At 41.2% G+C, this 18,641-nt stretch overlaps 1 protein-coding gene across 2 annotated transcripts in view; it reads left to right on the forward strand.

Annotated features, from left to right (window-relative positions):
* Positions 1–18,641, forward strand: part of LRCH1 (leucine rich repeats and calponin homology domain containing 1) — a 219,366-nt gene that overhangs the window by 190,116 nt on the left and 10,609 nt on the right. Inside the window, exons 16-19 of one of the 2 annotated variants that reach the window (XM_069601309.1) lie at positions 148–257; positions 4,415–4,552; positions 7,761–7,838; positions 18,210–18,481. In XM_069601309.1, the coding sequence (XP_069457410.1) occupies positions 148–257; positions 4,415–4,552; positions 7,761–7,838; positions 18,210–18,416 (533 nt within the window). In that variant the 3' untranslated portion in view covers positions 18,417–18,481. Of the gene's footprint in view, positions 1–147; positions 258–4,414; positions 4,553–7,760; positions 7,839–18,209; positions 18,482–18,641 lie in introns of those variants that run through there. The other variant, XM_069601308.1, reaches the window with a different exon arrangement.

Genomic DNA, 18,641 nt, shown 5'->3' on the forward strand with positions numbered 1-18,641 from the left:
TTTTCATGTGAAGTCAGAATTTCCTGTTTTTGTGAGTGGTGAATGAATTATTTGGGATAAATGAACTATTTGATTCAAACATGAGCTGCCCGATACGGCAGTCTTGTACTAGACACTCCATAAAGGCTTTCCCCCTTTCTCTTCTAGTGTTTCTAAGACCACAGAGAAATTTGGAATCTATAGACCCACAGTTTACGATTCGGAGGAAAATGGAACAGATGAGAGAAGAGAAAGAGCTGGTGGAACAGCTCCGAGAGGTACCAGGAAACATTGTGTTACTGAATAATAATTTCCAGCATTGAAGCAGCATTCTGTATTTTTTTTTAAGTAGATTTTGAAATACTTCAAACAGACCTGGTTTCAAATCTAGCCAACTCGCCTACTGACTGTCTGCTACTGGGCAAGCCCTTTCACATCTCTGAGTTTGAGTTTTTTCCTATATTAAAACAGTGGTTCCCATCTACCTTTGTGGGATTTTGTGGGGAATCTATAAGGTAATATAAGTAGAAATACTTAATACCTATGTATAAAAGTTAAAACTTGTAAAAATGTGTTGTTATTAATGTATTTAATAAGATTACATGACTTTAAAGGATGTTTATGGTTATCCCTGCTAGGCACAATTTTCGAATGTCATTTAGTAGGCAAACCATTTGAGTTCCTACCAAGAGTGAAGTCTCCTGCAGGGCGCTAGGGGAGATTTTAAGCTTGGGGATGGCAGGAGCCGTGGCTGTCTTATTCCATGTTGTATTTCTATCCCCAGCACAGCTCCTAGTGGCAACTGTGTATACATTTGTCTACCCTCATGGTCTTTGTGTCTAGTTAGGAGGATCTCACATAAGTATGTGGAAGGTCAAACGGCCGCCCAAGGATCAGTTCCCAAAGAACACACTGATATTAGTTATTAAAGGCAGCATGTCATGAATTACTACAGAAGTTCTTTTATGTTCAAAGAGAAGTACCATAGCCATTAGCTAGAAGAATACAGGAAGCTTCTTGAAGAGGTGGATTTTATATTAGAGCTTCTTCTTTCACTAGCCAGTGGTTATTGATTGCTGCTCTGTGCCAGGCCGTATAGTCTAGGTGATGGAGAGAGAAAAGAACAGAAAGGTCTCTGCTTTCATGAAGCCTGTTGAGAAGAGAGAATAAATAAGAAGGAAACAAATAAATATACAATTTCAAATCACAGTGAACTTTACAAATGAGCAATGAATGCTATAAGTAAAATTAAAGCTGAATTTAAGGTCGGTCAGAATCTTTTTTTGTTGTAGATGATGCTTTATATGTGGTTATATAAGTCGCTCAGTCGTGTCCAACTCTTTGCGACCCCGTGGACTGTAGCCCGCCAGGCTCCTCTGTCCATGGGATTCTCCAGGCAAGAATACTGGAGTGGGTTGCCATTTCCTTCTCCAGGGGATCTTCCCAACCCAGGGATCGAATCCGGGCAGATGCTTTATCCTCTGAGCCGCCAGGGAAGCCCCAAAAGTATATATAGGTAGTCAGGTGGAAAGAGATAAAAACCTGGAAACTCCTCACCACCACTTTAAGCCACTGTGGTTGACTCAACAGTCACATTGGGCAAGTCAGACCCCTGTCATTTGCCTCAAGTATTTGGATGTGCTGTAAACTTAGGAGGCGAACTTTCAGAGATATGTGAAAATAAGATGAGAAGTTGAGACAAGCCTCTCAAAGAGTGATATAATTTTATCTTAAAGCCTGGGTCATATTGATAGCTTATGTTTTAATTTAATTGGAGACTGAAAGCAAGCTTAGGAAAAAAAAAATGTGATGTCTAGACACAGGACAGTTCTGAAAGAGAAATATGCAACACTGTTACACACACTGATTTTCAAGTGCTGTACTTATTGCAAATCTCCAAATTAAGTCATCCTTTCTTACAGTGTTACCCAATTATGAGGAGCTTTGGCTGTAAAGCAGAAATTTATATTTGAAGTTTAAAAAATTGATTTTCCTGCTTTTGAGGAGCTGGAGTAGATGTACTTTTCCCCATTCCTCTCACTAAGTACAACTAAAACCCTTGGCAATTACATATAAAATAAGCATAAGAGCACTCTGAAAGGTGGAGAGAATAATTCAGACCAGCTGGGCTCCTTGGGACTAGGAATGACTCGGTGGTGAGTCCAGTGGGTTTTCTTTTTTTGCTTCATCTTTCTCAGACTTGGAGCTGAAGTAGCTGGAAACTGGAAATGCTCATGGGAGCAGTTTTTTTTTAAAAAAAGTCCCAACAAAAGCTTGCTTACTTTACTCAGAGAACCAGAAAAAGGACAGCCTAGGGAGACAGAACGGAGAAGGTGATGGCACCCCACTCCAGTACTCTCACCTGGAAAATCCCATGGACGGAGGAGCCTGGTGGGCTGCAGTCCATGGGGTCGCTAAGAGTCAGACACGACTGAGCGACTTCACTTTCACTTTTCACTTTCATGCATTGGAGAAGGAAATGGCAACCCACTCCAGTGTTCTTGCCTGGAGAATCCCAGGGATGAGGGAGCCTGGTGGGCTGCCGTCTCTGGGGTTGCACAGAGTCGAACACAACTGAAGCGGCTTAGCAGCAGCAGGGAGACAGAAAACTTTTAGACAATAAATGCTCTACTCCAGCTACAGAAAACCTGTGGCCCCATCCCTACCTATGGCTGCAAAGATGGAATAGGCAGCTGACTTTCTCCTCTGCTGGGATGATGTCAGAGAAGGCCAAGTTGGGAGCCAGGAATTTCATCCCTACCAACTAAAAACAATCCCATCCCCTCCCACGGTGTCAGTGGAACCTATACATGGGGAGCCTGGATTTCTATCCCAATCCCAGTCAACTGACACCAAGTGGCAATCTGTGTTTACACAGCAGTAGCAAGGTGGTGCCTTCCCATTCCCTGCCAGAGCAGTGTCCAAAATAGCTAGCCAAAAGAGAAGTTTAAATAGGATCCAAAGTCTCATAACGTAATACCAGAAATGTCCAGTTTTCAACCAGAAAAAAAAAAAAAATCACTCATTCTACCAAGAACCAAAATGAATGTGAAAAGGTAATCAATAGATGAGAGCGCTGTTATAGCAGAGATGTTAGAATTATCTGACCAAGATTTTACGGCACTCACCGTGAAGATTCTCCCACAAGTAGTTATGAACATGGCTGAAACAGAGGGAAAAAATTGAATGCCTCGGCAGAGGAATAGATAATCTTAGCAAAGAAACAGAAGACATTAAGAAGGACCAATGGAGATTTAGAACTGGGAAATACATTATCTGCAGTGAGAAGCCCAGGGGATGGGCTCAACAGCATCACAAAGCATCAGTGAACTGTAGGAAAGAACGACAGGGATTACCTAATCTGGGCAGCAGAGAGAAAAGACAGACTGAAAATAAGTGAGCAGAGAGCCTCAGGGACCTTTGGGAGTTCCTGTAACCGATGATCTGCATTTTGGTCCTGGGAGTCCTGGAAGGGGAGGAGAAGAGAGCAGGGGCCAAGAGGTACTCGGGGGTGGGAGGAAGTGGGTGACTGCAGAAGGGCAACGCGAGGGATCCTTGCAGTGAGGTACATGTTCTGTCGATGTCAGTGTCCCAGCTGTGTATGCACTTTAGCAGGTTGCTCCCTGAGAAGGAAACTGGGTAAAGTGTACCTGAGATCTCTCTGTGTTACTTCTTATAACTGCATATGAATTTATAATGACCTCAAAATAAAACATTGCATTTTTTTTTAAGAAGGGAGAAAAATTGCCTTCTGAATGAAAGCATGCTGCTGCTGCTGCTAAGTCGCTTCAGTCGTGTCCGACTCTGTGCGACCCCAGAGACGGCAGCCCACCAGGCTCCCCCATCCCTGGGATTCTCCAGGCAAAACACTGGAGTGGGTTGCCATTTCCTTCTCCAATGCATCAACACCCCTAATCTCTCTTCTGCCCCCTGCAGGCTACCTGAGATATATTACCCGAAATGTAATGTTTGGGTTCGACTAGGGATTTTCATTTGATTTTTGTTTATATTTACTTATTTTATTTACTTTCTGTTAAAATATAGTTGACTTACAATCTGATTTTAGTTTCATGTGTACAGCATATTGATTCGCTATTTTTGTACATCGTAAAACAGTCACCACCGATTTGGCTTTTATTTGTCAACTCATTCTGGTTTTCTGTTTTAATTGCTAAGCCTGAGGCAATATTGAACTCAAGAAGTGATTCCATTATTTTAAAAATTCAACCGATTAAAAATTTTTGGCATAACTGAATTTATTTTTCTGCAGAGGGATTTTTATTTAATATCTTTTGAAAGGTTTAAATCATGTCAGTGTTTTCCAGGTGTTCTTATCCTTTATGGTGAAACTTAAACCTCAGTTCATAAATACTCATAGCTGTATTTTACCCTCAATTGCCTGAGAGCAATTGACTTCCTATTGATCTCTTTTCAGAGCATCGAGATGAGACTCAAGGTCAGCCTGCACGAAGACCTGGGGGCCGCCCTCATGGATGGCGTTGTCCTCTGCCATTTGGTCAACCACATCCGCCCACGATCCGTCGCAAGCATCCATGTCCCCTCACCGGCAGTCGTAAGTAACACCATTTAAGGAAAACTAACTCTTACATAAAACAAACTCCTTTGGGACAGGACTGCTGGTTAAAGACACTGATGGGGGTCACCAGGACCCTGTTCAAATCCTCTCTTTTGGACCCCAAACAACTCGAAAGAGCAGAAAAGGAATAGCGTGTTTGTTTTGTCTTTGTTTGGGGACTTTTTGGCCATGCCGTAGGGCATGCAGGATTTTTAGTTCCCTGACCAGGGATCAAACCAGTGCTCCCTGCCGTGGAAGTGTGGAGCCCTAACTACTGGGCTGCCAGAGAATTCCAGGGATAGCATTTCTGAATGAAGCAACATTACTATAAAAAGGGAAACTATTTCAAGTAAATATGTAAATGAGAGAAAATGAACCACTTTCAAATATAAAGCAAATCACATTAAAGAAATGACTGCTCTGCTCGCTAACTTTAAGACTATAGAGACAGAGATTTATTCCTCAACAAGCATTTATTTAAGCAGTGAGAAATCCTTTTGGAAAACATTTTTTGGTTGGTAGGTTCTCTTCTAATAGAATCTATTATTTTATAATTATTGAGGATTTTAGGATCACTCTGAAAAGATGTAGGTTCTGCGTAAAATATCATTAGTAACCTGTCAGGGCCAAGATTGGTTAGCTGGTCATTAATTCAGTAATTCCTTGACTGCTAGCTGTGCCCAAGGGTCGGTTGGAGATACCAAGGAAACGGAAAAGATCAGAAAGAGTGAGTGAAAAAACTCCTTGTCTCGCTGTTGAGGAGATAAAGCCAGCACTGGAATCTTTTCCCTGTACTTCATGGAGCATGTTACCATCAAGAAGAGAGGAATCGAAGATAAGCTTGTCTTTGAAGCCCACGCAGGTTTCACTGGACAAGTAGAGAAGAACATCTGTCCACCCTGTTGCTGTTAGATGAAGCAGAAGAGTTTAGGGGCTAAGAATGTAGTGTTGGGATTCCAATTCCACATCTTTATGAGCCACATGACTTTGGGAAAGTTATTTAACCTCTCTTGAACTTGATCGGCTCTTCTCTGTCACAGAACTGCTCTCATGAGGATGAAATGAGGTCCCGTACATGATAAACACAGGAATGGCAAGCCACTGTGATCGTTAGTGTTTATGAGCAGATTTGCAAAAGTCAGAGCTCCCAACCTCAAGGCACAGTGTTCATAAAAGGTCACACAAAGAGTGTGTGGAATGAAAGCCTCATGTGAAGCTACCCACTCTCGACCCCTCAGGGAAAGCATCTCGGTGGCACTGTTTGTCTTACTTTCTTTTCTCTTGGCAGCAGGAAAAATAATCCCATTTCAACTCTCAGTTTTCTTTCTGTACGGTTAAACACAATTTTTGCTTCCCAAAGACTGACCACATTTTGGCTTTAGAAAACACAGGGGAAAACCAGACCAATTTGTCTTCTGACTTCAATCTGCTTTCTCTGCCTTAGTTTGGACAGTAAATGCTGTCCTGTAACCGAATGTGCAAAAGTTTTCAAGTCCAGACAGCTGTAAAGTTTGAACTGTGAACCAAATTCTCATTCAGTGATTTTCCTCAAATTATAAGAAAGAAACTATCATTCTTCAGCTCCCAATTTAAATATACAATTATGGTTTTATAAGGGATGAGACACTGTGAATCATGTATCTATATACATTTGTATATTTTGTCCTTCTTCAAGGGGAAAAACATGCTGCATTCTTTGGTTGCCACTTTTAAACTTTTTCCAATAAAAAACTTCAAATTGAAAATGTCATGTGAAATAATGCCTGATTAGAGAAAAAGAGATAATGGAGAAATGCAGGAGGAAGATAAATAGTGTCTTATCCCACTCCCACTGTTTACATCTTGGCTTTTATGCTCCTAGCATTCCTCCAACACAGACGTTGTTTTGAACTGTGAGCGTCACATATATACAGTTTAGTAGTTTTTAAAGTTTATGGAAACCTAAGTATCTCCCTGAGTCATTAAAATTCCTCGTAACCATGTATTTTAACAACTGTAAAATATTTTGTGCCTCGTCACTCAGTCGTGTCTGACTCTTTGCAATTTGCAACTCCATGGTCTGTAGATCCCCAGGCTCCTCTGTCCATGGGGATTCTCCAGGCAAGAATACTCGAGTGGGTTACCAAGCCCTCCTCCAGGGGATGTTCCCAACCCAGGGATCAAACCCAAGTATCCTGCATTGCTGACGGATTCTTTAGTTTTCCTTTTTAGAAATGTTTCTGAATCTAGTCCGCTTCTTAGAAATTCTTCACTGAGCATCTTGAGCCCCCGCTGACCAGACCCAGCTGTGCTGTAGCCATAGAACCTGCGTCTGCCTCTTCTGCGCCTTCCCGCTCCACTCCCGTGTTTGCACAAGCTGCTCATTCTAACCTAGAAGGCTGCTCCCCACGGTGCCTCTAAATTTAGCCTTCTAATAAAACCCATTGCTTTGGGGAGAAAGACAGTCATTAGCCTGGTGAATCAACCCTTAATATAGAAATATATTTGCTCATGGGAAAAGGTGATGTTTATGGTGTGCTTTTGAAGAAGGCAGTGGCAACCCACTCCAGTACTCTTGCCTGGAAAACCCCATGTATGGAGGAGCCTGGTGGGTTGCAGTCCACGGGGTCTCGAAGAGTCAGACACGACTGAGTGATTTCACCTTCACTTTTCACTTTCATGCATTGGAGAAGGAAATGGCAACCTACTCCAGCGTTCTTGCCTGGAGAATCCCAGGGACGGGGGAGCCTGGTGGGCTGCCGTCTATGGGGTCGCACAGAGTCGGACACGACTGAAGCGACTTAGCAGCAGCAGCAGCAGCAGCATGGTGTGCTTTTAAGTAAACTAAAGCAGGTTACACAACAGTATGATCTTATAAAAATAGTGTGTGTGTGTATCCACACATATAAATTCACATACATGTGCAGAAATTTTGCACATGTATGCAAATATGCAGAAATTCTACATATAAACACATATCTCTGTGTGTACACACCTGTTACATCACACATGTACATACACAGTGTCTAGAAAAATATAATCCATATATTAACAGCTGTTCAGGTGGATGTTCCTGGATAGTTTTTTTATTGTCTTCTATTTGTTTATGTATTATTTTTCTCCAATAAACACGTATTACTTGTGCCACTTAGAAAGCTTAAAATTTAACCTGTTATTTCAATTATTCCTCTTAATAACTAATTACTTTTGAATGTTGCATTTATAGCCTAAACTTAGCATGGCCAAATGCAGAAGAAACGTGGAGAACTTTTTGGAAGCATGCCGAAAATTAGGAGTACCAGAGGTAACATCAAACTTAGTTCCAATAACTATGTTTTAGTAACGGTTTTATTTAATATATGTTTCAACCCGCTAGGTATACTTCTTTGTCCATCCTTTTTTGTGTCCGTCTTTCTTGAGGAATGAGCTGAATAAGTTATAAAATTTTAGTTTAAATTACTCTATTGCAGTGAAATAAAAATGGCTTAAAATGGTATGGTCCATTCTGAGGAAAAGGGGAACATTAAGGTTTTGAAATAAATGAGAAATTCCAAACTTAAAAAACAATTAGTCAGCATGATTCTCCACTCAGAGAGCAGCAGTGGCTGAAGCTTCAGGGAGCCTTCTGTGAGGTTACATAGGGTAGAATTTTGGAGATGGTGTTTTTCCTTATCCAAAGTTCTTAAGCAGAGTAGATCTGTAGCTGACTTTTCACACTTTTGGGGAATGTGGATCAAAATAATCAGCATTAATTGAAAATATTATAATTATTCGTATTATCATTAATCATTACCATTAATAACAGAAGTGTTTGTATATTATTTTATAGTTTATTAACTGTTGCACTTATGTTTTCCCCTTTAGTCCACTAAAGGAACATAAAATGGTGTCTTAGGGAGATAAAAGCCAGTCCACTCAATTTGGGTGTAATTTGACAGACTTTTCATCATTGTGATAAACAGAAATGGGCCGAAATTACATTTCTTAAATGTTCTGGGATAAAGTAACTACAAATGCTATCATGAGAGAATGTTTTTGAGCATGTGAAGGAATCATATTTTCATGTAATTCTACTCAGAGATAACAGTTAGCTATTGGAATTAGGGCTTTTTCCCCTCTTCCTCCCTTCTTTCCTTCCTGTTTTTCAACTTGGTGAGGTTTGAAGGTGAGGGTTAGCAGTGGGCTTCTAATCTTACTTGAGGAAAAAGGGAAAAATTTTAAAGCATCTTTAAAGCAAAAATGTATCAATTAAAAGAAGCTTGCAAATTCATTTTTAAAAAGAGTATAATCTTTATATAATGTACTAAATGCCTTTATGATCTATCCAGAGGTCTTTCAGCAATGTTAATCTCTGTGTCTATATTGTATGTGTATATTTTACTATTGCACATACATTCCTGGCTACAAATGTTTGTGAAATTCTCATACACGTACCTCTTTTAATAATTTGATTCCATCATGGGTTAATAAGATTTCCCATGTGTGAATCAAAATTATCATACCAAGTTTCAGACTGTAAATTATTCGTGTCTGTACTCAAAAGCACTGATGAGTTATCACCTAATTCCTTGTGATAGTTTAAAACTCATCAGCGTTTTCTTGGCTTACAGTGATACAAAATGAAATGGGAATGCCCTTAACTATTTATTGTGGGTAAAGGTTGGCAATTATGGTTTCCTTTTAAAGTGAGGAGAAGGAAATTAGCATCAAAATGCAGAGAAAATTTTATCATAATTTCTGAATTATGCCGCTAGCACTAACAGGCAGCTGATAATTCCTGAGATGATTGAACTGCAAGGAGTAAACCATCTTTTTTTTCACTTAACTATACTTAGTAAGAAATACATCATTAAGGTTATTTTTGAATTTTTTTTTTAAGATTTGAGATGATTTTCAAGTTCACATGGTGTATGTGTGTATGTGATTATGTGTACATCTATCTGTATCCATCCTGATGGATAATCCAACAGCATTTTACTGGTAACTGGAGTTATAATACATTAAGTTCATTGCTACTAGCAAAAGTCTATTGACTGGCTAGCAGTTGTACTTCTTTAATAAGATATGTTAAAGGGAGGGTGGAATATTCTGATGGAAACCAGAAATTGCCAATTGGAGAGCAACTGGCAAATCTTCTGTACACAGAAAGGAACATGTTTTCATCTCTTGGAATGAATGAGGAATAAATTATTGGCAGTATGGAAATGTTTTTGTCTAGTAATATGATACTAAGTTGGGGGAGGGTTGGAATGACTCCTTCCCTCTTAGATAAGGATCCTTCTTCCACTGCTTAAGATGGCTGATGAATTGCAGTGTGTATGTGGCACACTGCAGTTCATGATTTATAGTGAAAAGGAAATTATATCCCAAGTCTAGTTGCAGAAATTTCCCCTTGCAATCAGGTGTTTTAAAAGGCTGGTACTTAAGAGCAGAGGCCCTTTAACATTACGTTTTCTTTTTGGTTTCAAACTTAATACTTGGGTAAGAAAATATTCACTGATTTCCCAGTAGCTTAATGAATTGCTCCTAACGTACAAGCTTATCCTCTCTTCTCCATTCATAGCTTATCTACATAAACATACCGAGAAGTCACAGAGATTGGGAATTCTGTATTTTTTAAGCTAATCTAATTGACAATGATAAACCATCCTGTAGAGACTGAAAAGCCACAACTGTGCTCTAGCCTGAGTTTGTTGCCCTTTGTAATAGAATTACAATTTGAAACTACAAACCAGAGTCAGGGGCAGCAGCTTATTCACTTTTATTAGGTTTATCTGGATGGAATGTGGTTGTTAAGTTAAAACTATTGCACATAAAGCAATACAGTGGGAAGAAAACCATTTTTAAATTGTTCCAATTGTTATAGTTTATTATATTTTCTTTAGAAGTCTCCAGGGACACAGTCCCAGGTATCTGCCTCGGGGTTGGTCAAGGTTCATGGAGCATTTTATTGTGTGTTCAGTGGCGTGGCTTACCTATAAATGTGGCTTCTTCAGATGAGCTGCATTCAGAATTGCAGACAGTGTAAGTAAGCAGCCTAGTATCTCTGCGGAAGGTTAAAGTATGTAGTAGATGTGTATGGTGACCCTGCTGCTGCTGCTGCTAGGTCACTTCAGTCGTGTCCGACTCTGTGCGACCCCATAGATGGCAGCCCACCAGGCTCCCCCGTCCCTGAGATTTTCCAGGCAAGAACACTGGTGACTCTAGACGTCTGTTATTTGTGATGTTTCGATTAGGCTGGACCTATACATTTCCTAGTCTAGGGCACAGTTAGGATTTGGCACAATTGATGCCAATGATAGGAGTTGACATCACAGAAAGTAGTTGGTTTGGAGTTCGGGAGAAATTCTGTTAGGGTTACACCTGGCATATTTGCCATCTCTGAGGGATTCTGGGATGAGGTAGAGGCTTGCTAATGAGAATGCCAGGGAAAGATCCTTAAAAACAAATTGGAAATGGCCCTCCCTGGCAAGTTTCTTTCCTGCTGGCAGAGTTAAGATTTCTTCAGGTAGTTATTTCAGTCTGGGTCACTTCCTGCTTCCCTGTGCCTTAGGTTTTTGGTTTTGATTTTGTTTTCTTCTGTTTGGGGCCAATTCCCCAACTAAAGGGACAGCCCCTGGAAGGCAAGGCGTGAGTGTGGGTGTAGAGGGTCTGTGAGCAGAGGGAGGCACTCTCGGGGTTCGGGATAAATTAGCCACACCTGTGTTGTTAACTGGTTATGTGCCCAGGGGCGAGCCTGTGGCAGCTTAGAGCCGTTAAAGCCATTCGCTGAGAACTTTTGACACCTGCCTCATCTTCTTGAGTGCTCACTGTTGAGAATTAGAAGTATTTTATTAACCTACAATGAAGAAAATGAGGTCCAGAGAGGTTACACAGTTTCCTAACCTCACATTTGCAGCTGGGAGGCAGCAGAGCTGGCTTTTGAACCCAGGTCTGTCGGGTTCAAAAGCATCAAGCGCCTGCCTTCTTTCTGGCTTACGTGGAGGGTCCCTTTGATGGAGTTCCCTGCTCTGCAGACTGCAGGTGTTGGACTTAAGCGATAGATTAAGCCACGTTCTCCAGAGCCCTGGATTCTTTTTAAGGCCCCACCTGGGAGGCGAGGAAAGCCACTTGGGGAGGTTACAGATCATAACTGCTGCCTTGCTTCAGCTACAGCAGTTTCTCCCTTGCTTGTGGCACATACTGACTTTCCAGTTAAGAGTTCCTTTGGGGGACAAGTGTTCTATTGCTAATTATAGTTTGAAAATCACTGAACCCTTAAGGTTTCTTTTAGCCAATAATCCATGGATGCTCTGCAGCCCCATGATTTCAGAATTGTTCCAGTTGCTTTCTGCCATCAGCTGCTCAGCTGCAGGAAAATTATCTCATGGAAATCTGGGAATTGGGAGATTTTGCTGGCTCCGTCCCAAAGACACCAGTAATGTTGATGCCAGTCAGACTGTGTGCTGTCTCTGACCTCTGGTGCAAGTGTTAACTTGATCTTGAACACAGGCTTACCCTTGGTGGGCTTCCAAGTTCTTCAGCATATACTCTCAATCACCAAAAATCTGACTTCAATTAAGCCTCCAGGTCATGAGGCATTTTGTGAACATATTGAGGCTTTCTTTGCCTTTTCTGAGTCATCTTGGTCATTCCTGGTCTCTGACCTTGACGTGGAGAATTCACAGTTGGCTACTGGAGGGTTCCCAAGTTTATCCAAACTTAGGACTGTTTTAGGACTCTTACTAGTCTCAGGTCAAGAGAAATCTCTCATTTGTGAAGCATCAAAAGTACTAGAAAATATTTTTTTCTTACCAGGAATATTTCCCCTTGATTTTGGTGGGGGGGGGGGGGGTGGTTGGAGAGGGAGACACTGAAATCTTTATCTGGAGAGAGATCCCGTGGTCTCTTTGTCTGAGGGAAACAAGCCTTGTCTTTTTCTGAAAGATAGTGCCCTAGTCTCTCAGCCTGCTGGGAAGCACCCATGTCTGTCCGAAGAGAGAAACGGTGGTCTTTCTCTGAGAAAGGTCCCTTAAGTCTCTGAATGAGGAGAGATGCTCTGGTCTTTCCTGGGAGAAGTCTGAGGGGGAGACACCCTGGCCTTTCTCTGGGAAAAGCTACCCAGGTCTCTGTGGGGAGTTGCCTTGGTCTTTTCTCTGGAGGAAGTTGCCTAGGACTCTGACTGAGAGGAGATGGCCTGGTTTTTCTGTGGGAGCAGTCACTCAGGTCTCTGAGGGGAGGCACCAGGTCTTTCTGTGGGAGAAGTCGCTCAGGTCTCTGAGGAGAGGCGCCCTGGTCTTTCCTAAAGAAGTTGCTCAGGTCTCTGTCTGAGGGGAGACGCCCTAGTTTTTCTCTGGGAGAAATTGCCCAGGTCTCCCTATGAGGAGAGATGCCCTGGTATTTCTCTGAGAGAAGTCACTTAGTTCTCTCTCTGAGGGGAGACACCCTGGTCTTTCTCTGGTAGACGTCATCCAACTCATTGTCTGAGGGGAGAAGCATCCTGGTCTTTCTCTGGTGGAAACCACATGGGTCTCTCTCTGAGGGGGACAGCCTGATCTTTCTCTGGGAGAAGTCACCCAGCTCTCTGTCTGAGGGGAGATGCCCTGGTTTTTTCTCTGAAAGGAGTCACTTAGGTCTCTGATTAAACAGAGAAGTTCTGGTCTTGCCTGGGAGAAGTTGTTCAAGTCTTTGACTGAGGGGAGAAGCCTTGGTCTTTCTCTGGGAGAAGTCGCTCAGGTCCCTGAGGGGAGAAGGCCTGGTCTTTCTCCGGGAGAAGTTGCTCAGGTGTCTCTGTGAGCGGAGTCAACCTGGCTTTCCTTATGGAAGGAGTGCTTGGGTTTCTGAGGGGAGCCACCTTGGTCTTTCTCTGGGAGAAATCCCTTAGGACTCTGAATGAGGGGAGAAGCCCTGGTCATTCCTGGGAGAAGTCACCCAGGCGTCTCTCTGAGTGGAGACACCCTGGTTTTTTTCTGGGAGAAGTTACTTAGGTCTCTGAGGGGGAATGAGATTTCTCTCATTCCTGGGAGAAATCACCCAACTGTCTGTCCAGGGGAGATGCCCTGGTTTTTCTCTGAGAGAAGTCACCCAGGCCTTTACATGAGGGGAGATGCCCTGCTCTTTTTTTCTGGAAAGAGTCCCTCAGGTCTCTGAGGGGAGATACCCCGGTCTTTCCTTGGGAGAAGTCCCTCAGGTCTCTGACTGAGGGGAGATGCCCTAGTTTTACTCTGGGAGAAGTCTTCCAGGTCTCTGACTGAGGGGAGACAGCCTGGTCTTTCTTAGAAGTTGCTCAGGTCTCTGACTGAGGGGAGACACCCTGGTCTTTCTCTGGGAGAAGTTGCTCAGGTCTGTGAGGGGAGAAGCCCTGGTCTTTTTCTGAGAGAAATCACTCACATTTCTTCTGAGCAAAGAAAACTTATTCTTTCTCTGGGTCAAGACACTCAGATCTCTGACTGAAAGGAGATGCCCTGTTCTTTTTCCGAGAGAAATAGCTCAAGTCTCAGTCTGAGGGGAGAAACCCTGTTCTCTCCTGGGAAAGAACAGGTGTCTGTCCAAGGTGAGACTCCCTGGTCTTTCTTGAGAGAAGTTGCCAGATTTTCTGAGGGGACTGCCCTGGTCTTTTTCTGAGAGGAGTTGCCCAGGTTTCTGTCTGAGGAAGGAACCCTTGGTCCTGTTGAGAATGGACACATTGTTTTCTGTCTCTCCAATTTAAATGAGAAACCTTGGCCTCCAACCTCTTTGTGGACCAAGGTCCTTCATTTAACAGACTTGCTCTCTTTAGAGGAAGAAGGAACTTGGAATTGAATGCACCTAGCTGCCTAGCGCGTCCTATTCATTACTGACTCCAGGGAGGAAATAGGGAAGAGTATTAGGGCAGCAACTCCATGTACTGTACAGGGCCTCTGCCTGCCTGGGCAGCACAGAGGCCAGGGGTCCTTGCTGGACTGTGGGAGGGGAATGTTTTCATTCCATGTCCACAGGGCAAGTCACTTGGTGTCAGTCCTCTGCATCAGCCAGATGAGTTAAAAATAAAATCCTAAAATATACTGAGACGCTAACGATGACTGTGTTGATACAAATGGAATTATGATTGAGTCTTCTTGTCAGTACCTTTCATATTTGTATTTTTTTTTACTTTTATATGAGGTATTATTTTTGAAAATAATTGTAAAACCTTTCCTACTTTACACCTGTTTTGAGGGTTTAGGACACTATATGTATAAAACTGATCTGAAATTTTTAATTGAATCACGTTTTATACATTGACGCTACCTTTTTTGTTTGTTTTAATCTTAAAATAGGAGATATGAGTTCCTTTGCCTCTTTGAGCCCGGTGCCTCTTTTCTTCCCCAAATCAATGACTTTAGTGTCAATTTAAATCCTAACTAATAAACACTTTGAAGGAGTGGTGAGATTCTTATTATAAGCTTTATGTTTATATTTGCATTGATTATCTCTGAGGTTGGATAACCAGAGGTGCAGGCCCCTGTTTATACACCTGATTATATTAAAATCAGTTTTTAAATTCATAATTTATTAAATAAAGCTAATCTCTAGCTTAGAAAACCAGTCATCCCTTAATAGTTAGTAGGTGTTTATCACTGTTCATGTAAGAATCCTCTCCCACTGGGTGTCTCCTGGTGGCAGAACAAAGTCTGGTCAGTGGTCTGACAGCCTTTCAGATGTACATAGTTGAAAATAAATATTTTATTCCAAAAGCTTAAAATTACATTTCTAGATAAATTATCATACCAATAGTAGAGTCACTCTCTAAGTGCATAAAATCGGTGATTAGTTCTCATATCTGGGGAAAACTCTGGAAACCTTTTCCTAATTCACTCTGCCAAATTATATCTTGTCAATTAAGACTTTAAATTTTCAGAATAACCATCAATGTTCCTGTGCTATGATATTTTAGATTCAAAGTACTTTGTATTAATAAGTATACTGCCTTTAAAATTAAATGTAAATAAATAATATATTCTAAATTTCTTAGAATTTAGTCTATTACACTCAGAATGCCTGTAAATTAAACCTTTTGCCAGATCCATCTACATATCTGTTTATATCTGTAGTATTTGGGGGAACCTGAATTAATCTTTAATAGTAATTTTAGCTACACACACGTTGTCTTGTATCAGAATCAGTTAACCTCTAATAATGGTGATTTCTGTTCACTATAATGGAAATTAGTATTTGCATTTGCCTCTGGGGACTCTTGAGTGTATTAACTATGTTTTTCAAACACCTTGCAATAATTACTAGTGCTCTGTAAATAAATGGTGGAATTTGGCCTCTTTAAATTTCCTTCTCTTTTAGTGTTTTCTGATTTTAATTATAAGAAAAAATAAAGCATAATCTGTAAGTCCCTCTTATTAAAACTGAAATTGGGGAAGCACAAGGGTTGGAAAACTCCCAGGTTCTCCTGGCAATTTCAGCCCTGGTTCCCATCATGGCATCCTTGAGGGACTGACTTGATGGCTGTGAGCTGTGTGACTTGGGTGGAAGGAGAGGTGCCCGTACTCCACCCATTATGATTTTTGCCTGTCAGCCAATCTTAGACCCATGCCTTTTTCTTCAGAGATTGTGATTTAATTTAAACCACCCGCCACAGATTGGCTAAAAACAGCTCTACCCATCATATCTAAATAAAACCCAGAATCTGTGGCATCATGAAAATTATTTCCAGAATGAGAAGAATGGTCTGTGTTGCCCACCCATGTGAGAAGTGTACTGTTGGATAAATACACTGGAAACCATAGACAATCTGAGTTCTTTGATGGAGATGCAGGGAAGCAGACCAGACATTTTCCATAGGGTTCTGGGAAATGTATTGAAATACATAGTGGAGATATATACTGCTTTTACCCATGGAAATACCACTTTTGTGACAATCACTTTTCAATGTGCATATGCCTTCTGTCTTCTGTTCGTTTTGTTCAGAGTTCACTGATTAAGCACAGCGTTGCAATAGAAAATTGTTATTGCAACAGGAAGCTACTTCTCCTGGATGTTTCCCCAACTGTTAATTCTTGACTCCATCACTGTCCTAGTGAGATACATTCTATTAGTAGCCTGGTGGTTCAGATGGTAAAGAATCTGCCTGCAATGCGGGAGACCTGGGTTCAATCCCTGGGTCAGGAAGATCCCCTGGAGAAGGGAATGGCAACACACTCCAGTGTTCTTGTCTGGAGAATCCCATGGACAAAGGAGCCTGGCGAGCTACAGTCCAGGGGGTCGCAAAGAGTCAGACATGACTGAGCAAGTAACACACATGCAGTAGCTGTTTTAATTCTTGAGAAAATAGCAGTGCTCACTTGATTCCTCCTAATGCACTGAGAAAAGATGCATGATCCGAATAGATGTAACATGATTTGTTAATTTCCTTAAACGTCTTTTGTTGAGAGTATCTCTACCTTCATAAATTAAGATTGGGAGGCTTATAATCTTATTCAACCCATTTACACTGAGTTTGCCTCCTTATCAGGGGACATCAAGCTAACTTCAGAATATATGAGAAAGACATAGTCTTTTAGAATCATCTTTCAGTTGCTCTGTGATTTGCCTCTGCTTAGCAGTGATGCTAAAACAGAGGGCAATGTCGTTGCAAAGTATATCATAAAATATATATTATATATATATATTTAAATGCTTTGCCTAATTTGGACATAAAGCTGCATTTATGAAATATATTACAAATATTTTCAAATATTTTCTTTTTCAGTTTGGAAACAAAACCAGAACTTTGGTTTCATACCAACATATCAATTATAATTTTTAAGTTGAAACTGTGGTCAGGAATTCAGGGTATCAGAAAACCATTTTTTTTTTCTTGAGAGCAGTAGGCATCCAGAGGTCAACTCAAGACTCAGCACCTAATTTTTGCATTTAGTTGAGAAAGGAAGAGTTCTGCCTCCTTGCATGGTGACTGTCACGTAGACAAAACCTGAAGGTTTGTGCCCCAACCATACCTGTTTAGTGGTGAAGAAATTTATATAATAATGCTAAGCAGGAATGTACTATTATTTAACTGCAGATCTAAGAAGCTCTGCTAGACTTTTGGTTTATGTCAGTAGCAAAAATGTGAAATTTAATGTACTTTTGGGGCACATGTAGGGATATAATTAGAACTAGCAATGCCCAGAGTTTATCAGTAATTCTAAAAGAAAAACAAATTAGGTGCATTCATTACCTTTCAGAGAGAAATACTTTATATTCAGTCTTCATAGACCAGGATAAAAAATGCATTAAGAGAATGGTGAAGAAAGGGCTTAAATTTTAAAGTTTATATTTTTCCCTTTAGTAAGGTGAAGGCCTACGTGTGTCCCAGGTGAAAAGCTCTTATTTTAATGCCATTGTTAACTTATGAGAACACTTGAATATTACAACTCTGTGAATACCAGAATGACATATAAATTACAGAACATTCTATTCCTCATTAGCAAGATTGGGGTTAAAGCATTTCTTTGTCCTATTTGCATAGAAGTCCTCGGGTATGCTGCTTTTCTTTTGTAGTTAAAAAAAAAAAAAAAAAAAAAAAAAAAACTTTGGTGAAATGGTTTTTACCTGCTTGAAATAAGGGGTTACTCTTGCCATTTGCTATTTAAATAAAAATGTGTGCTTCTTTCCAGCCATTGTTCTGTGTATTTTTAATTGTATTCACTGTCTCTTTCTGTTCTGATGGCTGCCCTCGGAATAGGCTGACCTCTGCTCTCCGTATGACATCCTGCAGTTGGATTTTCGTCACATTCGAAAGACTGTTGACACTCTGCTGGCACTTGGGGAGAAACCCCCACAACCAACTTCTGCCCTCCGCTCCAGGGACCTTATAAGCTTCTGTCTTGTCCATATTCTCTTTATAGTACTGATCTATATCACTTACCGCTGGAATGCTCTGCCTCCGTAACGCCTGCATGTTGCATCCTTACGCTCTGGTCTGTCCCCTGCTCTGTGACAGGGTCCTTCCTCCCTCTGAGCCTTGGCCTTGCAAACTTCCATCCCTGTCATCTCTTCAGTAATCTCAAGTTTTGAAGCTGAACGTTTATACATCAGATTTTCCAGAAGCACAAACTTTATAGACTGTGGTTCCCATTAAATAATTTCACTTGCTGAGAGACAGTGAGGACTCGGT

This window comes from Ovis canadensis, chromosome 10 (genome assembly GCF_042477335.2).
Source record: "Ovis canadensis isolate MfBH-ARS-UI-01 breed Bighorn chromosome 10, ARS-UI_OviCan_v2, whole genome shotgun sequence".
NCBI lineage: Eukaryota > Metazoa > Chordata > Mammalia > Artiodactyla > Bovidae > Ovis > Ovis canadensis.